Below are 24,066 nucleotides of genomic sequence, written 5' to 3' on the forward strand. Positions count from 1 at the left end.
TTGGATGGATGGATGGATGGATGGATGGAGAGGTGTGTGGATAAAGTGTAGTGACTCAGGATGCTGGCCTTCTGCTATATCACTTCACCCTTTCCCCCGCCTATCCCTCGGCACAGATACGCTCCACATTCCCTTCAGCTGGGGCTCCTAAAGGTTTTATTCATTTGACTGTCAAGGAAAGCACTAGGCAACAGCATGGCCGGCTCAAAGAAAGCCAAACTGACAACTAGCAGTAAACTATATACAATAGGGGTGTCCAAATGTCCCTCCTCATCTTCCAGTGTTCCTTGTCCGTGTCCTAAGAAGCCACTTTCCTCTCAGCCCCAGACCCAGAGGCTCAGAGCAGGCCTGCCAGTGTTGAAGCTGCCGAACGTAGTCTCACATGTCTTACTTCTGAGGCCGACTGAGTCTCCGGAGTTTCTTGAGTTGACTGAGTAGCTCAGAGATAAAAGGCTGAGAGAGAAACAGGTAAGATTAAGGCATGGAGTCACACCCACTCACCACACTGTCCTCCCTTTTCTCTCCCAGACCCCATCATCTCCCTAGAACCCAGAAGGTTAAAAACGTGCACAGCCAAGCTCCCCTTTCATTGGCTGCCTCCATGCTGGGCACTCTTACCCCAAGAACAGCAAAGCATCCTTACCTCAGTGGGGCGGGCACAGTCTCCGAGAAGAGCCTGGGGAGAAAACAGACAGTGGGTCCCTGAGCCACAGCACTTTCCCACAAGCCCCTACTCAGTCTTCCAGGAATTCTTCCCTCTGATTTGGTTCTCCCCACTCCACCCAGGAAGGCAGAGCCTGGGCTCCTGGGTTCCCCTTGGTCCAAGCCCAGCTTCCAACCTCAACCCCTGGGCCTGAGGCTCAGCCTCCCAATCTACCTCCAGCTGAGTTTTCTGCTCCTCTGTGGATAGTTCCATGAGAGCCTCCAGGTCAATCTCAGGCTCAGAAGGGGTTGGTTGATCCTGTTTGGGAATCACATGGGCTCAGAGAGGCCTGGCCAGCTGGTACTGGAGTAAAAGTTACTGCCAGGGATAAACCCATCCCCACTCTATTTCCCGTGTTCAGTCTCTCTCCTCACTCAAACCACACATTCATTCTTTCATAACAGTTACTGAACACCTACTACATTCCACCTGAAACAGCACTAGGGTTCTTTAAAAAAAGTATCTTTAATTTCAAAAGTTATATGCATTGCTGGTAGGGATGTAAAATGAAGCAGCTGCTTTGGAAAACAGTTTGGCGGTTCCTGAAAATATTAAATATATAGCTATCTGACCCAGCAATTCTGTTCCTCAGTCCATTTCCATGAGAAATGAAAACATATATCCACACGAAAATTCGCACAGGAATTATTCATATTAGCTAAAAAATTGAAAACATCCCAAAATGCCCATCAACTGACGAATGGGTAAATAAAATATGAAGTAGCCATACAATATTACTCAACAATAAAAGGAACAAAGCATTGATTCATGCTGTAATATGGATGAACCTTGAAAACATTGTTAGTCAAAGAAACTAGTTATAAAAGGCTACATATTACGTGATACAATTTGTATGAAATGTCTGGAATAGGTAAATCTATGGAAACCCAAAGTAGATTAGCAGTTTCCTAGGGCTGGGAGTGGTGGAGGTAGAAAATGTGGTATGCCTGCTAATAGGTACAGGGTTTCTTTTAGGGGTGATAAAAAGGCCCAAAATTAGATTGTGATGGCTGTACAACCATGTGAAAATGCTTAAAACTACTTAATTTTCCACTTAAAGTGGGTGAATTATATGGTATGTGAAATAAAGCCATCTTTAAAAGTTACTATACTCGAAAAACCAAAAATAAAAATAAAAATAAAAAATGTAAAAAAAAATAAAATAAAAATGTAGATGGCAAAAAAATAAAAATAAAATATATATTAAATAAAAAAAAAGTTACTATACTCATTGAAAAAATTTAAACTATAGATGTTATAAAATTAAAGATGAAAGAAGCTCAAGAGAATAAGACAAGCCACAGACTGGAAGAAAATATTGTCAAGAGACAATATCTGATAAAGGGCTGTTAGCCAAAATGTACATCCCTGACCAGTGTGGCTCGGTTGGAGCATCATCCCATGGACTGACAGGTCATGGGTTCAATTCCTGATCAGGGCACATACCCAGGTTGTGGGCTCAATCCCCAGTTGGGGTGCATATGAGAAGGCAACCAATCAACGTGCCTCTCTCACATGATTTTTTTTTTCTCTCTCCTTTCTGCTCTCTCTAAAAGCAATGAAAAAAGTCCTTGCATAAGAAATACATATACACATCTTAAAACTCAACAAAAAGAAACAAACAATTAAAAAGTGGGGTAAAAATCTAAACAGATAGCTCACCAAAGAAGACACGTAGATGTTAAATATATCTGAGAAGATATTCAATATCATATGTCACTAGGGAATTACAGATTAAGACATTTATTTTTTTTTTCAGATTAAGACATTTAGATACCACTATACACCTATTAAAACTGCAAGAAATCCAAAACACAGACAATACCTAGTGGTGGTGAAATAAAAGAGATAACTCCATAATTGCCCAAACCCATGATCTAGGTGTATGGGGATGATACTCTAACCAACTGAACCATCTGGCCAGGATGAAAAATACAATATTTTAAATGAAAATTTTACTGAATGAAATTAACAGCATACTTGCAGGAAAAAAGGAGTTGAACTGGAAGATACAGCAAAAAAAAAAAGTCAAAATGAAGCACAGAAAGAAAAAAACCTGGGGGTTGGGGCAAGGAAACAGAACAGAGCTTTGGTGACCTGTGGGATGATATCAAGTGGTCTAATACACGTGTAATTGGAATCCCAGAAGTTGGAGGATGGAATTATTATATAGAATACAACAGATATGTTCTAATACTATAATTAGACTTCTATCTCTAAAAAAGTATTAGTGCAGTACCACCCTCCAATTTTTTGACACTTCTTTTTATCCCCACCTGAGGACATGTTCACTGATTTTAGAGAGAGGGGAAGGGAGGGACAGAAACATTGATCGGTTGTCTCTCCTATGCGCCCTGACAGGAGATCGAATCCGCAACCTAGGCTTGTGCCCCGACTAGAGATCAAACCTGTGACCCCTTGGTTTAAAGGATGATGCTCCAACCAACTGAGCCACACAAGCCAGGGCCCCTCCAAATTTTTATATCACCTATGATGTTTGCTATACACACACACACACACACACACACACACACACACACACACATATATATACACACACACATATGTGTGTGTATATGTATGTAATATAAGTTATACATATTACCTAGAGTCAGATAGCCACTGCAATGTGGAGTTGAGAAATGGGCTCATATTATAATCCAAATATTCTTTCCCTCAAGTTTTTATTTTGAATTCTCAGAAAATGAGCAGATACATCAACCAACTCCTGCGGAGATGAACAAGGAAGGTGCACTTGTGATTCTATATTACATGTTGTGGTATCCTGCCAGATGTTGGCAGATTTTACCCCTTCCTTACCTCCAGTCCTCCTTCCTCCTGACCTCTCTGCCATGGGACCAGCAATGCAGTAAGGCTCAGAGATGAGCTAATACTGTCTGTTTCACATATTCATTGACAAAACTTCTTATTTTTTTAAAGATTTTATTTATTTATTTATTTATTTATTTTTAGAGAGGGTAAGGGAGAGAGAAAGAGAGGAAGAGAAACATATATTGGCCTGCAACCCAGGCATGTGCCCTGACCGGGAATTGAACCAGCAACCTTTAGGTTCACATGCTGGCACTCAATCCACTTAGCCACACCAGCCAGGGTGACAACACTTTTTTAAAGTTGGCAGTTTAATACATTGTTTCTTACAATCTCACTACATTAAAAGGGCTGCATCAAAATGCTAGCTGCCACCAGGAAAAGATAGTGTCATGAAAGCCTTAGGAAAGGAATGTTTCAAAACTCCGGGGTGGTCAACAATGTCCCCTGTTGATATGTACATTAGCTTTAAGTCCCAGGGCTGCCATTGACCTCGACCTTGGCAAGAGCTCTCAATAGAGTAGTGAGAACAGAAGCCAGGTTTTGGTGGTTTGAATGGTGATAGGAAGGGGAGAGGGTACGTAAAAGATGTGAGTGTGGACAAATCCTTTAAGTAGTCTTTTTGTAAAGGAGACATGAAATATGGGATGGTGATTAGAAGGGGACTTTCTCTGTTGAACTAGAGTCTTTTTAAAATAGGAGAAGCTTACGAGTGTTTAAGTGCTTGCTTAGTAGCCAAATCCACACTCCCCCTCTGAAAAACAGGAGCTGTAGGGCCCCAAATCTGTTTGTTTTGATTGAACCCAGACTTGTTTCCTCTTAAGACCCCAAAGCAGGTATACACCCAATGAGAAGAGGTGGGGCCCTCCAACAAAGGAAGGTTGAGTCCCATTAAAAACAAAACAAAACAAAACAAAACTGAATAGTCCTGGCTGGTGTGGTTCAGTGGATTGAGTGCCGGCCTGCAAACCAAAGGGTCGCTGGTTCGATTTCCATTCAGGGCACATGCCTGGGTTGTGGGCCAGGTCCCCAGTTGGGGGCACGCAAGAGGCAACCACACATTGATGCTTCTCTCCCTGTCTTTCTCACTCCTTTCCCCTCATCTCTAAAAATAAATAAATAAAACCTTTTTAAAAAATTAAAAGACTAAACAAGTAGTGATGCAAGCCTGGAACCATTTCCAGTGGTGCTGTTTGAGGTAGACATGGGTGGTGGGGGGAGGCCTGGGGGGTGGTGAGGGGCTCTGTGAAGTTAGAACTGGAACTGGGGTAAGGTAAGCCTGGAGGTTCTGTTGTCTCCATCTCTGCCGAACATGATCAGCCACTTGGGGTTTCCCCACTCATTTGACTGCTTCCTGATAAAAAGAGCAGGGGCTGGGAGAGGAACTGCTACCTGGCACCTTTGGACAATTGCCATGGCAACTGCAGGCCAGGTATTTTATTTCGGTCATTGCCTGGGAGCAGTCCTCCCACAAGTCCTGTTTTCTATTGTTATGAGCTGATTATTGTACAGCTTTCCCCCTTCCGTTCATCTTGCAAAACAAGATTCACTATAGTGTCTTTCTCTGAAGCCTGGAAGGATTTGCCCTGAGGTGCTGAAATTTGAGACTTTTCACACAAGTGCCCAACAATCTGAAATCGAAACTGATCCAGAGAGGGAGGGAGCTGGCAGTAGGGAAGGGCAGTGGAGATATCCTGCAAGGTTAGAGCAGACAGAGGCCACGGAAGTCTGCCCCTCCTGCTCCCAGCTGCAGGACATCTTCCACCTACCCCAGGATGCAGCAGGGTACATGGTCAACACCTGGGTCAAACACATGCATGTCCAGTGACTCTCACAAGACAGCCTGGGCCACAGGAATGACTTCCCAATCCCAACCACAGGGCTGCTAACACAGCCCTTGCCTGGAAGAATCACAGGCCCTTGCTGCCCTCAAAAAAAAAAAAAAAAGAACCTGAGTCAAGAAAGAGGAGAAACAAGGACCATGTGGATAAGGAGGACTTCTCGTTTCTGGCTTGGTGCAGCGGTTCTCAGCCAGCCACACTCTAGAATCAACTGTAGAGCTTATTTTTTTTAAAAAAAAGGCCAGTGCCTGGGCCCCACCCTAATAGATTTAAATTCAGTTAAGGTGCAGCCAAGGCATTGGCTTTTTTCCTAAGTACTTCAGGTGTGGAGAATTACTAAATGCTCAAGTGCGTGCTCAGGTTCTGCAGGCAGAGCCCCGGCTGCAACTCTGGGTCCCACTGCTTCCTAGTTGTGTGACCTTGGGCTAGTTACTCAACATCTCTAAGCCTCCATTTCCTTCACAGTAAACCAGTACCTATCTAATGGAGTCATGGGGAGGCCGAATGAAATAATGCATGTCAGATGTTGGCACTGTGCCTAGCACCTTGCTTAAGTGCTTAAAATGTTACTCTTGTTGAAGCAGTGGTTGCTATACGACTCTAGGATCCCAATTTGGAGATAACTAAGATAGCTAAGTACTTCCCATGGCAAGGTGTCAAGACTGGCCTTTTCCCAGAGTGGGGTTGAAGGTAGTCAGAACCAGGGCCAAGGTAGATTAGTTGCTGGTGTTAGTGCTGGATACTCTGATGTTCTAGTCCAAATCTGTCTATTCTGAAATGATGAAAATATTCTATATGTGTGCTGACAAATGGTAGCCACTAGCCACATGGGGCTATTGGGCAGTTGAAATGTGGCTGGTGTGATTGAGAAACAGAACTTTTAATTTTATTTAATTTTCTTTTTTTAAAAGATTTTATTTATTTTTAGAGAGATGGAAGGGATGGAGAAAGAGAGGGAGAGAAACAGCAATGCATGGCTGCCTCTCACATGCCCCTAACTGGGGACCTGGCCTGCAACCCAGGCATGTGGCATGTGCCCTGACTGGGAATTGAACCAGCCACCCTTTGGTTCACAGGCCAGCACTCAATCCACTGAGCCACAACAGCCAGAGCTAGACCTGTTTTATTGATTAGGAAACCAAGTCTCAGAAATGGTAAAAGATGTGTCCCAGTTTACGAAGAGAGTTAGAGGCAGAGCCCAGAACAGAGGGGCTAGACTTCTGGGCTGCAAACCCATGCTTCACCTGTTAGGAAAAGCTTTCTCTCTATGGGAGCACATTGCATCTCCACCCTCCTGCTCCTTCTGAGGTCTCAGAACGGCTTTCTCAGCACTACCAACCCCCACCCAACCCCCACCAAGACTCAGGCCCCACACCTCCCCACCCTTCCCCATGTTACCCACCTGGAAGAGTTCCTGAACTTTGGCATCCACCCACTGTTCGGTCTCCAGCCAGCGCTGGAGCTGCCCCCGGTCATACTTCACTGTCAGCCGGCTTGATCTCCGGGACCTGGGCACTTTGGAGGGATCTGGGTGGGACTTGGACTCTGAGTTTGTGGATGATGTCCTCCTCTTCCCAGAAGCCCACTGGACATTCTTACTTGGTTTCTCCTTGTCAGGGCTGGGAGATGTGCAGGAAGCAGGGCCTGAAGATAGCATGGAAGGATTGACCTGGGCAAAGAGCTGGGATAAAACTGCCAGTGAGAGCGAGGGTGCCAGGAAGTGAGGAGACAGAAAACAGGAGAGGCCAGCGGGGAAGAAAGGCAAGGTGGGAAGGAGGGAGGGTCAAGGCTCTGGGAGGAGCAGGGGTCAAAGACCAACAGGCCTTTGTCTGGTGCTGGGAATGCTAGATTCCTGGCTCCTGGCTGCCAGTGAGTGGCCCTCCTGAGCCGAGCTGTACCCCAGCCTCCCTTTCTGAGGCCTCAAGTGACATAAACTGCAGAGGAGCAAAGGTCAAGATGGTGCTAAGTCTTGGGAGGAGAAAGGGGCCCCTGCGTCCTGAAGGGTGCAGGTCTGTGATCTGTGTTGTGACCAGCTCTGGAACAGCACCAGAGTCACACTCACCCAGGAACCCTCTGCATTGCACCTTCCTGGGACTAGACCTACCTGGGAAGCTGCAGTCAGAAAGATCGTGCAGCAGTGTCCCTGGCGGGCAGGAGCTCCTGCTCAGAGTGCGGCGCTGTGGCGTTGCGGGAAGCAGTCTTGCCAGCAACAGTGAGAGGGGTGATAATCCGTGGTTGTCATGGAGTCAGTGCCCTCTTGTGTCTGGGGGTGTCTGAATGTGAGCTGCCTTTAGGAATATGCAAGGGAAGGGGCACTCCTGTGTTAGCCTGGCCCTGTGTGCTTGTAAACGCAAATTTATCAAGCTTGTCTCCAATTTCTTTTCCCCAAAGGCAACTGCTTAGGAAGCCATGTTTATGGTCAATGATGTTTCCCTGAATCATGTTCTTCCTGACACAGGAAACCTGCCGGCTTTTACCCAGCTGTCAAGGACTACTAGTTTTAGACATCCTTGCATTTGAAAGGAAGGGTATTTTTGTTTGTTTAGTCCATTGTAATACAAAATTCTAAACATTTTTAGAAAAGTTATAGGATACCTTTCTTTCTTTCTTTTCTTTTTTTTTAATGAACAGCTCAGAAGGACAAACAAATGAAAATGAAAGTTTCTCTTCTGCCCTGGCTGGTGTGGCTCAGTGGATTGAGCGCCGGCATGCAAACTAACTGAAAGGTCGCTGGTATGATTCTCTGTCAGGGCACATGCCTGGGTTGCAGGCTGGGGTCCCAGTTAGGGGCAGCCACCGACTGATGTTCCTCTCCCTCTTTCTTCCTCCCTTCCCCTCTATCTCTCTAAAAAAAGTTCTGCTTAATTTATCATTTACTATGATTAAAAGAAAGAATTCTTCAAAAATGCCCCTTTTAGGGCTGTAGCAGTATCTGAGAGGAACTGTATCCTTTAAATAAATATTAAATCAGTGCCAACAGCCTCCCCTTGAAAAATATTGCATAATTTTCCCAAAATTCCTTATTTAAAAAAATTGTTGGTTCTGCATTATCAAGGCAATCAGTGGACTTTTACTTAGACTATTAAAACTAAACTTTATTCTGTAAATATATTATCCTTCTGTTTCAGTTATTATTGCCACATAACAAACCACCCCAAAATTCAAAGGCTAAAACAAACATAGCCATTTATTTGTTTACAAATCTACAACTTGGGGAGGACTTGGCAGGTGCAGCTAATCTTTGCTGGGGCGACTAGACTGGGGCTAAGAATGCTTAGTGCAGCTCCTCAGCTGGTGTTGGTGATGAGACAGCTGGACTCTGATAGTCTCTCTTGCCCTCTTTGGGTGGACTCTCTTCTACAGGTCAAACTTCTTTATATCACAATCGGTTCTAAGAGGAAAAATGGAAGCCCTAGGGCTGAGACCTGAAAGTCAAGTGACCACCTCCGCTGTGTCCTATTGATCAAAGCAAGTTACAGATTCACAGGGAAGGAAAAGATGGAGGCCCCCTCTAGGTGGGAGGAGCAGCCTGCACGTACAGGAAGGTGAGGTCTGACCTACCATCTTTGCAGGCCATGTCTGTAGACAATCTACCATGCCACCATCTGAGACAACACACTCAGTGGTCCTTTTCTAGTCTTGGTGTTAAGGCCTGAATATTCTCACCAAACCACCCACTCCTAAGAGTTGGTACCAGTGACATGGTAAATGGGAATGAAGGCTATAGCATAAACTCAGACCTTCTCTTCTCCAGGTTTCACAGAAGGACAGTGAGCCACATGGTCTAACAAAAGAGCTAACTCATCCAGACACCTGCCCCTGGGCCTGCACTACCGAATTAGAAAACTATATCATCTGGTAATGCTTTGTAGAAAGGCAGGTCAGAATCATGAAAAGGGCCCAAGATTGGCAGTTAAGAGACCTTAAGTCTGGACTGGCCTCTGTCACATACTAGCTGTATATCTCTGAGCAAATCAAGGGCAAATCTCTGGCCTCTGTTTCCTGTATGTAAGGGGAAGGCCTTTAAATAAAGCCCCCCCCACACACTCTCTCTGCTGCTCCACAGGAACTTCATGAATCCATCCAGGTAACAGCTGACTCTGTTCACACTGCCAGAGAGGCTCTTGGGTGTCACTGAAGGTCTGAACAGGTGAAGGGCAGAGGGAGGCAGGGCTGGAGCAGGAAATCTTATGCAGTGTGCAGTGGGCTGGGCATCCATCTGGAAGCTGGCGCAGAGCCTAGAGCAAGTGCAGCAAGGGCAGTAGACAAGAAGGGATAGATGCAGGTAATCACCAGGGAAAACTGTCAGGACTCTGGGGCTGGCTGGATATTTGCAGGGAAAGCCCAAGGAAAGGCAGGGGGCACAGATAACCCCAAAGTCACTGGGGCAATGAGGCCAGGAGAAAATGTGGAGAGAACAAGTTGGGGTTAAATATGAGGAATGTGGATGTTGTCATTATGTATTTCTCTTTTCATTATGGAAGCAGTCCATGTTCACTAAAAGGAACTTGAAAAATAATTCAAAAAATAAAAAGAAGAAAGTTGTATCCCATATGTCCACCATTCAAATGCCATCACTTTCACCTCTTTGTTGGACTATCTTTTTTCCCTCTCATGCGTAATTTTTCAGTTTAGTATGTCAGAAGCAACTTAAGGTAGTGGGGAAAATGTAGTTTTCTTTTGTTTTTTATTTTTCATTATAGAGAGAGAAGGGGAGAGAGAAATATCGCTTTTTTGTTCCACTTATTTATTCATTCATTGCATGATTCCTGACCAGGGATGAAACCCACAACCTTGGTATATTGGGATGACATTCCAATGAACTGAGCTAGCCAGCCAGGGCTAAAAGTGTAGTTTTTGATGTCAGAGAGATGGGATAAAATTATGGCTTTGTCACTTTTTCAGGAAGCACTTATTGAGACCTCATGGCATCACATGTTTTCACTGTACTAATTCGTTTAATCCTCATAATAAACCCTTTGAAGCCCTATTTTGTAAAAAAAGAGGACAAAGGCACACAGTGGCTAAATAATTTGCCTAAGGCGTACCAACAGTAAGTGGCAAAAAAGAGAATTAAACCCAGTAGTCTGAGTGTGAAGCCCACAAGTTCAACCCCTATACAGGCTTCCCTCCCACTCTTCATATGTGAACTTGATAGAACTAGTAAACTTCTCTGTAAAATGGAAACTATTCTCAGAGCTGTCTCAGCATTAACAAGTATATATGTCAAGTCTCTCAACTAATGGCAGCTGCTCGTCACTTAAAAATAAGTTTTTGTTTCAGTCAGGTTGAATCTGAGGTGAGGGTGGAACTTCCACCAGAACTCAGAATTGCAAGTGCCAAAAAGCCCATTGAAGCAATGGAATTGAACTGCCAGGACTCCAATCCCCATTCTGACACCTAACTGCCACACCGCTTGACAAGTTAGTTCACCTGTCTGAGACTGTTTGCTCATCTGTAAACCAAGGATAAAAATAGTACCTACTTTCTTGGTTTGTTTGAGTATATGGGGCAATATGTGGGAAGTGCTGAGACAGGATTTAAGCACGGTCTGTGCCTGATACAAGTAGGGTTTTTTTTTTGTAAGGTATGTATAATGGATGTAATAATAAGTGTGGTAATGTAATATTACCATAAGGTAATAGTCTCTTGTGTTAGGATTCTTATATATATAATTCATTGGGGGAGGCAGGAATCGAATCACAAAACCCTTTCTTTCCAGTAACTGCACAGTCATTTACTTCATTCTCAGCATATCAACCTCGATTGCCCTATGTCCACCGCTGTACCAGGGGCTGTGGAAAAAACTCAGGAAATCCAGAGAAAGGGAGACAGACCCCTGATTCTCACAGATGATGAGGGTAGCTGGGAGATGTTGCAGTTCAGCCAGAAAAATGGCCAAATGGTTGGCTACAAGACCTAGTAGGTAAAGCCGTTCTAGATAAATTAGGAAGAATGTTCCTGTGGTGGTGGTGGTGGTGGAGGGGATGTTAAGGTGTGGAATCTTTTTTGGGAGAGTTTGTATAGGGCCAATCTCACTCTGTAAGGAATGGTTTTTAAGAGGGGTTCTTCATTCAGGAAAAGCAACGAGTATGGCTTCGAGGAATCCACGGTTCTGAAAAGGTCATTAACTCTGCTACTTTGGTAAGCTGGAACCTCTAGCTTCCAAGGATGGCATTTAAATGGAAGAGAGTGGCCGGCTCTAGATCAGGGGCACCGCCTTGGTAGTAGAAGAGAAGGAACCTGTGGTTCAGGGGAGGGAGCCGCAGACCCATGGGCGCTAACAGTTGGGACTGAGCTCCAACGGACTCCAAAGTAAGCAAACGTGTAAACTTTGGTACAGTTTGAGAAAGGGCCTCCAACAAAGGGTACCACGGCGGACATGCAGAGAAGCCTAGCAGCGGGAGGGAAAGAACCTGTTTCTCACTCCGGCAGAAAGGAGGGCTTCCTGGGACTGGCAAGGGTGGTGATACAGGTGCAGGCATCCGGATTCCAGTTATCAAAGGCGCAGCCGCACAGCTTCTGGGAACTGTTACCTCCACTAGAGGGAAATGATTATCTTGAGGGCTGACAACGGCGGCAAAGTCCTCTGCATCGGGCTTTCCCCCATTTCTCTACCCCCAGCCCCTTTACAAGCGCCTCAGGCCCAAGATTCGGAATGCTGGCCCGGACCCAAAAGGGAGGCCGGAAGCAGCCTCCCCGGAGTGCCCGACCGCAGGTGCCTGTCTTCTTCACTGAAGCGTCCTGGCGTGTCTGGACCTTCAGGGATTGGGGTGCTGTTCTGGGGCGCGGGCTCCCCGGAGAGCTGCACTCGGTGGAGTCGGCGTAGAGCAGCCTCCAGGGGTGCGTCCGGGAGCAGGGCGTCCCCGGGCCTCAGCCCCTCTGGGGACCAGGCTGCGGGGGGAGGAGTCGGAGATCCTGGGGCCCCGGGGCAGCTGCTCCGGAAGCTGCGCTGGGACGCGCCGACAGAAGCGCCAGGGGCGTGGGCCGGCCGGCCGCGCTAGGGTTAATGTCCGCCCCGCCCTGGCGCGCTGACTCAGTTTCACCAGAAACTAGGGGGTGGAGATGGCCGACCTCCAGCGCACCCCGCACCAGGGCGGAAACAGCTGCTGGAGCCGCGCAGGAAGCCGGGACCGGAACCTCCCCAGCCCCGGCCCCACCCCACTCACCTGCGCAGGTAGCAGGGGCCCCGGAGGCGGAGCGCGCTCGGAGTATGTTTGGCCTTTTGTTCCTTGCTCGTGCGTGTGTCCGGGTACGTGACCTCCTTAGCCGTCCCTCGGGCCGTGGGTCTGGCGGCCGGGTATCCCGGGGTGCTCCGTGCGCCCTGCCTCCCCTTCCCTTCCTCTGGGCCAGCGCGCCCCCCTTTGAAGTCTCCCCAGCTGATCCAGGGTGCCTCTTCCTCTGTCTTCTTCCCTCTCTCAGGTCGCAAGCACCCTCGGAGCCCAGAGGCCAGCACAGTGAAGGTGACCCCCGTGGGCAGGAGGGCGACGGCCCCTGGGAGGACGATGGCTGGCGCCCCCCTCTCGCAGTACTCCATCCCAGCGGTCGCCTTGTGCCTCCTGTGTGTGCTCGGCCTCCTCGGCGCCGACGCCGGGCCGCCGCCCACGCCCCCCGAGCAGCCAGCTGGAGCCGCCTGCCTGGACCGCTTTACTCCCGGGGTGCCCGCTTTTGTGCTTGACACCGATGCCTCGGTCAGCAACGGGGCCACCTTCCTGGGCTCTCCCACCGTGCGCCGCGGCCGGGACTGCGTGCGCGCCTGCTGCACCACGCAGAACTGCAACTTGGCGCTGGTTGAGCGGCAACCCACCGGCGAGGAGGACGCCGTAGCCTCCTGCTTCCTCATCAACTGCCTCTACGGGCAGAACTTTGTGTGCAAGTTTGCGCCCAGGGAGGGCTTTGTCAACTACCTCACGAGGGAGGTTTACCAGTCCTACCGTGAGCTGCGGACCCAGGGCTTTGGAGGTAAGACGGTGATGCAGGAATGGATGGATTTGGGGAAGACTCAGAAAAGGGGCTGGTGATGGAGTTCTGGAAGAGTCGAGCTTCAGAAAGGGGTTAAGAGTCCCACTTTACTCCAAACTCCTTAGATACAGGCGGTATAAACCGTAAACAAATAACAGGCTAGGTGAGTGAGGAGGAGTGACATCCGATAGCCCAGACTTGCTCCTGAATTTAGGGTGCTCTTGAGTGGGCTGGTGCTCTGGGATATGTACGTATATGGGGGGGAGGAGGCAGCTTCTCTGGATTCCCGACTTCTGGACTTGATATGCCGAGTTGGGGAGTGAGCTGTCTGGAGGGTGCCTGGTAATTAGCAGGCACCCCCTGCACCAGCTACTCCCCACTGCAGCCAAGCATGGTTTGAGGCACCTTGAGGCCCTGTCAGGTGAGCCTAATGGAGTGTCTCCTTCTCCACTGATGGACTTGGGACTGGTTAGCATCTCTGCACCCTCTTCCCCCACCTATTGGCCATTGGTGGTCTGGGGAAAGCTGCCAGACCCCGGAGACTGAAGAACAAGTCAAGTCTGGGGTTGACCCAAAAGGGGAGGGGGTGGTGTTATGAGCACAGTAGCCAGAGGCTCTGGGGTGGGAAGAAAGATTGCTGGGTGAGTCACTTCACCAGTATGTATACCTGGTAGGGGAGGGATGTCAGGTGTCCAGGCAGGTGTGTGTGCCTGTGAGCCAGGCAGAGCTCTCTCTACCTGCTTAGGATCTGGTAGCCAAGCTTCTGCTCACCTTGTTTACTTCCAGGGATAAGGCAAAGTAGGGGCCAGGGCTTCTCCCCTTTCTTCCTGGGACTGAGCAGTTAGCTAGGATCAGGGCTCCTCCAAAGACCTTCATTCTCCATTCTCTCCACCTGCTGTTCTGGCCAGGTGGGGCTCCAGGGCAGGGATGGGTCACAACTGATAACCTCTGTTAGCACTTTACAGCTTTCTGACTGCTGCTATGCCATTCAGCCTCTCACTGAGGCCTCATGATAACCAGCTGTGAAAGGGTGCTATTAGTAGTCATCCCACTTTTCAGATTAGGAAACTGACTCCCCTGTTGCATAAATGGCAGACCTGGGACTCAGCCCTATGCAGGACGTCCAAAAAAAGTCCCATGCTGTTTTTCATACAAGACCACCTTTCTGGAAGAAACCTGTCTCTGAGCTTGGGCTGGGGCATCTGGGGGTGGTCTCAGTTCTGGAAAGTGGAAAAGAGACTGTCCTCTCCAGCCCTTTTCTGGACTCGTCTCTCCCAGGTTAAGGGCCCACTCTTCTCCCTATCCTTTAAGGAGCTCTCCTGGGTGACTGGTATGGGGATTCCAGGAGGGAGCACCATTTCTGGGCCAGGCAGGGCCACCGAATCCCACTGGGCCAGGGCCTGAGCCTGTTCCACAGGAAGTAGCTGAGAGTGTGTAGGTGGTAATGACTCTAATTGACCCAAGTCCCACTCCCAGGCCAGTGCCTGAGACTCTGGGGTCTGGTCAGGGAGCTGAGCTGAATGGGCCACATGGTCTAGAACCAGCCCTCCACACTGGAAACCTTCCCACCCCTAGACTGGCCTGTTTAGCACAAGACAAGATGGAGTGGGGATTTCCTGGGCACTTAGGGAGCTGGGTAGGGCTTGGACTGAATGAGCCCCAGCCACTACTGGGGTGCTGCAGTGCTTTGGGGAGTGGGGGAAGCTGTGTGGTGTCAAGGAATCCATTCTCTGCTGAGTCCAGCTAGTGAGGTTGGAGGTGGGTAAGAACAGAATAAAGCCGTTCTGTCAGGCAAGGTGGGCAGGTGCTTAGGACTTCTACACCTTTGATTCTTGTATTAGGTAGAGAAATCCTTCCCAGGGTGGGTTGGTTTATTCCCCTTTCCCTGCCTGTAGCCAGGCCAGTTTTGTCCGGCTTTTTGTGGCCTCCTGAGCACCTCGCTCCTTTCTCTTTTCCTACCCGCTCCCCCTTTCTGTTGGAGGAGTGGCTGGGGAGTTCGAGTCAGTGTTTGCCCGGAGATATCCTGGGGCCTGGCAGCTGGGGGAGGGGCTGGCTTTATTACCACTCTGGCCCTTTGCTCTCTTGGGGGTGGGAAGACGGGAGTGGTAGGGCAGGTCATCTGCCCCTTGCTCCTGAGCACTGGGACTTGGAGAGGACCAGGGTCAACCAGTTGTGTGAGGGTGGACATGGCTAATTTGGCCAAAAGTCTGACACATCACGTTGCGTGCCACTTGGACCTCGGGTGCCAGCGGGGCTGCCTGTGCGCCTCCTTGGTAGGCTGCCAGGTAGTCTGTCTTCTTTCTCCTTTCAGGTGGCTGATTGCTTTCTGTAAAATGCAAGGAGGGAGGAACGGGCTCCTCCCGGCTCCCTGCCCCATTTGCTTTGTTTCTCAGAGGTCGCCTCAGGGCTGGCCCCTGTTGGCCCTCTCCAGGTCTCCAGCCGAGCTACTGGGCTGGGGGTGGTTCCAGACAAACACTTCCCTTTCCTGATCTCCTGGTTTTATTTCTCCCCAGCCCCTGGAAACCAGAGCCCCTTTTCTGACTCTTGTAGACCTCCGCACAATTTGACATGTTTCTCTATGTAAGCTCTCCCCTCTCATCCCTTTGTTGTCACTGTGTGTCCTGGTCTTCTCATCTCTGTGACCACCCTCAGTGAGTCCCCATTGTATCTGCTTTCTCTGCCTCATCAAAGAGAAATCTCCGTGACTCAGCCTTCAACCAGCTGTTCTTATTTCTTTGCCTTCTCTTCTTCCTTTGAACTCCCTCTTGTATTGGACATACCTTCTGTAGAGCTTCTGTGGAGGGCAGTTTGGCCATATCCATCAAAGCTGTAAATGCATATTACCCACAACACAGTTCTGCTTTTAGGAATTCATTTTGTGGCTATACTTATGCATGTGGAGAGCAGCTTACCAGCCAGTTGTTCACTGTAGCATTGTTTATAGTAGCAAAGAGTAGGAAAGATCATGATGTCTGCCACACATCCTATAATTGGATACTGTGGTGATATTTTAACAATAATAATAAAACTCTGAGGCAGCATGGTGTAGTTGTTAGAAAAGAAGGAAGGAAGAGAAGGAGGGAGGAAGGGTGGGAAAATAAATCAAGAGGAGACTAGTGGACTGGTTAAATAAGTTGTAAATTACAATGTATTTATACAATGAGTAATATGCAACCAAAAAAAGAAGAAACTCTTTATGTTGCTATGGAATTAGTCTCAAGATATATTGAGAAAAACTAGAACTTATATGCTTATGAGTACTGCTGATAGTCACACACACATCCTAATAAGGGTAGGTGCCTCTGGAAAGAGGAACCAGGGGGGTAAGGAGAAGAGGGAACTTAATTCTCACTACCCTTTTGTACTTTTTGAATTGTACATCATAGACATGTATTATCTAAATTAAAAACAAAACCCCCAAGATTGTAAAAGCAGCCAGAATTATACCTCTAAGCAGGAGGGTGGCTGCCGTATGTGATTTTGGAGAGAGAATGAGCTATGGGGTCAGAGTAGGGTTCAAATCCTAGCTCTGCCATGAGCAATCCTGAGCAAGTTGTTTAACCTCTCTGCTGCCAATTTCTTCCTCTGGAAGGAGGGACGAGAATGTAGCAGTGGCGGGGTGTTTAGGAAGATAGGTGATATAGATCAGGGGTGAGCAAACTTTCTGTAAAGTTTCAAACAGCAAATATTTTAGGCTTTGTGGACCATACAGTCTCTGTTGCAACTATTCAGTTCTGCTGTTGTAAGGTGAAAGCAGCCACCCCCAATATGTGACTGAATAGGCGAGGCTGGTTTGGACACAAATTAGAATTTTATGTACTTTTCACAAGTCACAAAATATTATTTTGATTTTTTTCAACCACCTGAAAATATACTAGGTGGTGGGCTGGATTTGGTCTGTGGGCCTCGTTTGCCTACCCCTGGTGTGGATGATGAGGGTAAAGTACACAGCATTTTGCCGAGTACATATCCAACAAGTGGCAGCTTTGTTAATGATGACTCCAGCCCTGGCTGGTGTGGCTCAGTGGATTGAGCACTGACCTGCGAACTGAAAGGTCGCCAGTTTGATTCCCAGTCAGGGCACATGCCTGGGATGCAGGCCAGGTTGGGGACATACAAGAGGCAACCCTGGTCGGTCGATGTCTCTCTCACACATCAGTGTTTCTCTCTCTCTCTCTCTCTCCCTCCCTTCCATTCTCTTAAAAAAAAGAAAAAAAATTATGACTCCAGATCTGTTTCCAACCTTGGCCTCTCTGAAGCTCCCACTGTATACATCCCCTCTGAATGGTCAAATTTAAATTCTCTGTTACTGAATCCACACATTCCCTCTAGATCTGGTTTCCCTTCTGCCTGTGCCCTTCCTCTTCCTCGCCAGTTCCCGGTATCCGTCAGGCACAGAAGCCTGAAGCTTCTGCCCAACATCGTTGCTAACATCCGCCTTTCCATTCCCTTAGCTGTCTGTCCCTTAATTCAGACCACTCCCATTGCATCTGCCCTGACCCACTGCACTGGTCTGCTCGCCAGCGCCCTTGTTCTGTAGAAATAATTCCAAACAGATGGTAAACACCTGTTGCCCGGAGTTCAGGAGTGCCCCTGCCACCCAGGCCTGTGGCCCCGGTCTCACCACTCCTGGCCTCCGGTTGTGCATCTAGCAGGTCAGTGTCTGCTGCAGCCAGAGCTTCTAGGACCCCGCAGACTTCTCACAGCCAGTGGCTGTGTTCTTCCTGTACCACCAGTTGTTAAACATTTGGATGTCACTCCTGCTGTGTCCAGATGCCCTGGCTCAGCATTCAGGGCACTTCGAGGTCTGTCCAGGCCAGCTGGTCTCCTTAATGTCACCAAGCCAGCCTTACAAATCCCCAGCGCCTTGCTTTGGGTCCTCATGTTTTCTGGTATCAACAACATAGCACATGCTTCCCCACAACCAAACAAATAAAAACAAAACTAAAAGAATAAAAATGTCATTTCTCCCTTCTCCAGAAAAAACTTCCCTTATTCTTCTAGTCTTTCACAGACTCTCCCTTCTCTGAATGTCCATCCACTTCCTTCTCCTATACACATACCACATACCACTTCACCTTGCTGGGTCTTTTCTCTCACGTTGCTGCAGGTTGTTGGGGTCTTGTCTGCCTAACTGGGCTGTAATCCCCTCAAGGACAGTACTAATTTCCTATGGCCACTGTAATAAATTATTACAAACTGAGTAACTGAAAACAACAGAAATTTATTGTCTCACAGTTATGGAGGCCGGAAGTCCAAAATCAAGGTGTTAGCAAGGCTATGCTCCCTCTGACAACCCCAGAAGATAATCTGTCTTTGCCTCTTCCAGCTTCTGGTGGCACCAGGACTCCCTGGGCTTGTGGCTGCCTAACTCCAGTCTCTGCCTCTGTCTTCACACAGCCTGTTCTTCTTTCTGTCTTTTATAAAGACATTTGTCGTTGGATTTAGCTAATCCAGGATGATCTCACGTGGAAATGCTTAACTTGATGACTTCTGCAAAGACCCTTTTCCCAAATAAATTCACATGCATGAGTTTTGAAGGTTAGACATGGCCACGTTTTGGGGGACCACCATTCAGCGCACTACAGCCGGGAATCCTGCTGTGTGCTTGTTTCTCTCTCCAGGCCCTAAGTAGAGCCGGGGGAAAACCTCAGACACAGGCACTGGCAGGTTGGGGGAGGGCGTGCTTCCCTCGGACCCTCTCATAACTGCAGGCAGAGTCTGCCTGAGGTGGCAGAGGCACCCTCTTTCTGTGGCCCCTCACCCTAGGACACCCAGACTTGCTGCGTTGATGCCTGGGGACTCTGTGCTTAGGTCTCTATCAGAAGGAGCTGAGCAGCAGCAGAGAGAGAAGGGTGATGGGTGTTAATGCCACATTAACTTACGTGGCTTTTCAAAAATATTATTACTTTTACTTTTGTAAGCAATTAGCACAAGACCTACATATTGTAGAAGATAGGAATAAGCTTCCCTTAAAATATGTATGTATATATGTGTGTGTGTGTGTGTGTGTGTGTGTATTTTTTTTTTCTCCCCTAAATGAAATCAGATGGCACATGCTATATAATAATTAGTTTCAGAAAGTAAGTCTTACAACATAAAAAACATCTTTAATATACCAAAGATATAATATATATAAATAGAGAGCAAGAAGAAAATTTAGTTGTGGGTTCCCACCGATGCCTCATGCTAGCTGCTGAGTCCTAGGTTGGCCCAGGTGTGGCCCGTATAGCTCCGTCCCCAAGAAAGATCTGGTTCATTCAGTGAGAGTTGACCTTACCTCACCTTCCCCCCAGGGTCCCGGATCCCCATGCTCTGGGCAGGCATAGACTTGAAGACACAGCCCCAGGAACCCCTGGTGCTAAAGGATGCGGAGAATACAGATTGGCACCTACTGCAGGGTGACCCAGACGTCAGGGTAGAGGTGAGACACTGGTCTGGCTCCCTGATCCCACCCCTGCTCTCCAGGGCCCCCTCTGTTCTCCCTGAGGGGTCATATGGCTGGGAGGGCCTGGGGTAGCTCAACGGGCCTCAGGGAATCCCAGCCTAACGGCCACTCCTATGTATAGAGGGATGATTCGGACCAGGTGGAGCTATGGGGACTCAAGGAAGGCACCTACCTGTTCCAGCTGACATTGGCCAACTCAGACCAGCCAGAGAACAGGGCCAACATCACGGTCACCGTTCTCTCCACCAAGCAGACAGAAGGTGAGGGAGGGGGTGGGGAGGCAGCATCTGGAGTCACCCCCCTCTGTTGATTGGCCCCGTAGGCCCCGCTCACAAGCTTTCCTCCCCACAGAATATTGTCTCGTAACCAAAAAGGTGGGCCGCTGCCGTGGTTCCTTCCCCCGCTGGTACTACGACCCCACGGAACAGATCTGCAAGAGTTTTACTTATGGAGGTTGCTCGGGCAACAAGAACAATTACCTTCGTGAGGAAGAGTGCAAGCTAGCTTGCCGCGATGTGCAAGGTGGGCCTTTGCGTGGCAGCTTTGGGGCTCGGGTGAATCTTGCCCCAGGGTGGAGAGTTTCTCTTCACCTGTCAGGGAGGTGGCCGTGGGACCCCCAAATCCCCAGGTTCCCCTCTCCTATCAGCTCTCCCCTGCTGGGGTCTGGCTCTGTCTCCTTTCACTTCTCTTTTCTCTTTCCTAGGTCCCTCCAAGGAAAGGCATCATACAGGTGGGCTTTGCTCCTTTTCCTCTTCCCCTCACCCCTACCACATCTCTAGCCCATATTATGCCCATGCCTTTGGCCAAGCTGCTTGTGCCCAGCCCATTCCTGCCCTCACAGTACGTGGAAGGACCACAAGCACCCACCCCTTGCAGCCTAGCATCCTCCTATGAGCACCTTCCCAGTTTGCGTGTAGAAGGGTTCATGCAGGACAGGTGGGGAAATAGGGGACGTGTCATGATGCTGTGCTGGGGTAGGGAGGGCCAGGTGGATGCCGGACCCTTGGTGCTTGCTGGTCTCTGCTGAGCATGACCTCACCCCCTACCCATTCCACCCCCATCCAGTGTGCTCTGGTACCTGTCACTCCACTGAGTTCCACTGTAGCGGTGGCTGCTGCATCGATAGCTTTTTGGAGTGTGACGGCACTCCCGACTGTCCCGATGCCTCCGACGAGGCCACCTGTGAAAAATGTGAGGCCTGGGGGATTGAGGGGTGGTGGGCAGCAGAGGGGGAGGTCCTGACGGTTCACCCTGCACCCTTGGGAGGCTGTTGTTGGGCCTGTACCTCTGATCTTTCATTGTTGCAGACACCAGAGGCTTTGAGGAGCTCCAGACCTTCCATTTCCCCAGTGACAAAGGTGAGGCTCCCCCAGGTCCTCAGGGTGAGGGCAGATGCTGGCACTGCCATCCTCACTCATTCTATCAGCATGCCGAAAGGGCCTGCTATGAGTGCCAGGCTGTGGGCAGAAAGAGCCAGGGTGGGCTCCCAGCTCTCTTCTTTGGCTCTGTTTTTCAAGCATAGTCAGCCTCTAACACCTTCAGAAATTTAGCCATGCCCACGTATCACTGAGATGGCATTTACTTAACATTTTTTTATTAATCAAGTACTCTTTTAACTTAATATATTAAAAAGGAAATTTCACATCACTAGTATGAATGGAAATGAAATATTACAAGCCATAGCTTGAGATTGACTATTAAAGCAAATATAATAAAACAACATTAATAAATTTTAGCTGGACATAGTATGCCTGCCAAGGCTCAGACCCTAAGCCACTTTTGATAAAAGGTAGACCATCCAGTGCAGGAGAGAAAACCAAGACATGGACACAATCAGAAAAGCTGAAAGAAGATTGAAAAGGAAATAGTTATGTGAGTCAGGGTAGTCTACTTATGTGCCTAAGATCATTGTTCAGGATTTGTCTTTATTGCTTCTGGCAACACTGCAGATGAGCCAGATGTTTCTGGGGCCCCTGAGGCCCTCACTGAACCACAGCCTTCCTCAGCATGACATGGGTCGGGAGGTGGCGGGCAGCAACCATGTGGAGCCTGGTGGATGGCAGCAGGAAGGCTCCATGGATGTGCTCACCCCTTTGCCTGCTCCTCACCCTCCAGGACACTGCGTGGACCTGCCAGACACGGGCTCCTGCCAGGAGAGCATCCCTCGCTGGTACTACAACCCCTTCATTGAACGCTGTGCCCGCTTTACCTATGGCGGTTGTTACGGCAACAAGAATAACTTTGAGGATGAGCAGCAGTGTCTTGAGTCCTGTCGTGGCATCTCCAGTGAGCAGGGCAGTGGGGGGTGGAAGATGGGGTGGGGAAAGGCTTAGCTAGAGCACTCTGCTCTGTCCCAAAGCCTGGGCTGGTCACGCTGAGTCCTCAGAACCCCTGAAACGGGGATTGGAGAGGATGGCAGTGGGGAGTCTGGAGCACTGGGAAGCAGCTGAGTGTCACCCCTTAATACTGATTTGTTTCTCCTCCATCATTTTGTAGAGAAGGATGTGTTTGGTCTGCGGCGGGAAAATCCCATTCCCAACACAGGTAAGCCCTGGTCTGCCCTGTTACGATGGGTAGTAAGAACTCAAGGATCAACTCCACACTGTTGGTTGTGATTGCCTACACCTGTGTTGGGAAGGATCCTGAGGTTGGCTAGAGGGCAGAGTGTCACAAGCAGTAGTGATACCTGCCATGGCAGGGAAGGGAAGCCCAGTAGGGTGTGTGTTCAGTGGTTGCCGCCAGTCCCAGGCCTTTCTTCAAGCTCCCTGCAAGTGGAATAACCTGAAGCTGAGACCTGAGGCCCATCAGAGTCTGTCTCACTGAGCTCCCAATAGAGCCGTTCAGCTGCTCATGTGCCGGTGGTCCTTCCCTATCTGGCATCCATTTGACTTGATCCTTTTGATACAGAGTAGGGGGTGGGTATCTGAACCGAGCAGGCTGCAGGACCTCTTCATTCTACCCTTTCCTCCCCCAGGCTCCGTGGAGATGACCATTGCAGTGTTCCTGGCTGCCTGCATTGTGGTGGTGGTAGGCATCCTGGGGTACTGCTTCATTAAGAACCAGAGAAAGAGCTTCCACAGATATCACCACGGCCACCGCCACCCCCCACCTCCTACCCCTGCCAGCTCCACGGTCTCCACCACCGAGGACACAGAACACCTGGTCTATAACCACACCACCCGACCCCTCTGAGCCTGGCTGCCTTGGCCCTTCAGCCTAGGGCTCTTATCAGCTCTCGCCTGGCCTTGCTTCCTCCTTACCAAGAAGGAGGCCTGGACTGGGACAGACTTTGGGACCAGACCCCCGCCTGTTTCCCAAGCCTCTCTGCCTCAGAGGCCAGGGCTCTAGCCCCGCTCCGAGATGTCTCTGCTAAGCTCAAGCCATCTGTTCCTGAGAAAACACCAGTGTCTGAGAGGAGCAGAAAACCCTTGAGTCGGGAGTTCCACACATGGATGGACCTGCCTTGACTAGGATTTAAGAGGAAGTTGGAGGTTGGTTTCCTGTTCAAAGCTGTCTGCCCCACACCATGGTGTTGTGAAGGGGCCCAGGCAGTGCCAGAAGCTGGAGGCCCCAACCCTGTCCTCCAGAGCCACCCCTCCTGCTCTGCACAGTCCAGAGCTGGGGTGAGGACATCCCTGTATATTTTGTGCTGTACAAAGTTGCTTAGTTTATTTAATGCTGTGGGGTGGATGAGAGAGCTATGGAAAGTGGCTATCTGGCCTCTGCTGGTTCTTCCTTTCGCTGAAGAATGAGCCTGACCTAGCACAGGGAGCCAGAGCTGCTGCAGCCTCCCTGCACTCCCCAGGGCTCTCTCCGGCACCACACCCCCAGCAACTCCCCCACTTCCCACAGGCCCCAGTCCACCGGCAGTATAATAAAATGGTTTGTTCTGTGAGGCTTCCGCCTCTGCTCTGTGGGCCAGAAGAGACACATGGCTTCTGGGGGGAGATGTGACTGCCCAGTCCAACCGGTTCAGGCTTTGGCCACCCTGTTTAGCAGGTTTTCCCACCCTTCCCGAAACTGCCCCAGTCCCTGAGGGTGGAGGGAAGTGCCAAGTTTGACCACCGGAGGGGAGGGGTGAGTAGGCCACGGGAATGGGGGGCCTGGGGAAGCTAAAGGGCTGCTATGTGGTAGTCCTTCGTAGCTGGGGCAAGTCTTTACCAGAGTGTGTAGTTGAAGATAAGAAGTGTGAGTGCACTGACTTGAGCCCTGGTTCTTATCTTCACTCCCTTTAGTGTGTGGGCTAGGGACAGGGGTCCCATATGGCCCAGGTCACCACTGTC

General features: G+C 49.2%; 2 protein-coding genes across 4 annotated transcripts; one reads left to right on the forward strand and one right to left on the reverse strand.

Annotated features, from left to right (window-relative positions):
- Window positions 1-315: 315 nt before the first annotated feature.
- Window positions 316-7,310, reverse strand: PPP1R14D (protein phosphatase 1 regulatory inhibitor subunit 14D). 2 transcript variants are annotated; one of them, XM_090270430.1, is made up of 4 exons: window positions 6,776-7,304; window positions 878-961; window positions 644-676; window positions 316-453 (listed from the first exon to the last, which is right to left on the reverse strand). In XM_090270430.1, exons 1-4 carry the CDS (start codon window positions 7,028-7,030, stop codon window positions 388-390), a joined length of 438 nt encoding a protein of 145 aa, XP_090126556.1. In that variant the 5' UTR covers window positions 7,031-7,304; the 3' UTR covers window positions 316-387. The 2 variants fall into 2 exon arrangements, with proteins under 2 accessions (XP_090126556.1, XP_090126555.1); XM_090270429.1 differs by lacking the exons at window positions 316-453; window positions 644-676 and having other exon boundaries at window positions 716-961; window positions 6,776-7,310.
- A 4,815-nt stretch (window positions 7,311-12,125) lies between these two features.
- Window positions 12,126-23,678, forward strand: SPINT1 (serine peptidase inhibitor, Kunitz type 1). 2 transcript variants are annotated; one of them, XM_090270427.1, is made up of 11 exons: window positions 12,126-12,550; window positions 12,796-13,335; window positions 19,632-19,759; window positions 19,905-20,043; window positions 20,135-20,305; window positions 20,487-20,513; window positions 20,849-20,974; window positions 21,091-21,141; window positions 21,899-22,069; window positions 22,280-22,327; window positions 22,758-23,678. In XM_090270427.1, the coding sequence occupies exons 1-11, from the start codon at window positions 12,439-12,441 to the stop codon at window positions 22,973-22,975; spliced, it is 1,731 nt and encodes a 576-aa protein (XP_090126553.1). In that variant the 5' UTR covers window positions 12,126-12,438; the 3' UTR covers window positions 22,976-23,678. The 2 variants fall into 2 exon arrangements, with proteins under 2 accessions (XP_090126553.1, XP_090126554.1); XM_090270428.1 differs by lacking the exon at window positions 12,126-12,550 and adding an exon at window positions 12,557-12,625.
- Window positions 23,679-24,066: the final 388 nt, after the last annotated feature.

This window comes from Furipterus horrens, unplaced genomic scaffold (assembly GCF_987537825.1).
Source record: "Furipterus horrens unplaced genomic scaffold, mFurHor1.1.pri manual_scaffold_3, whole genome shotgun sequence".
Taxonomy (NCBI): Eukaryota; Metazoa; Chordata; class Mammalia; order Chiroptera; family Furipteridae; genus Furipterus; species Furipterus horrens.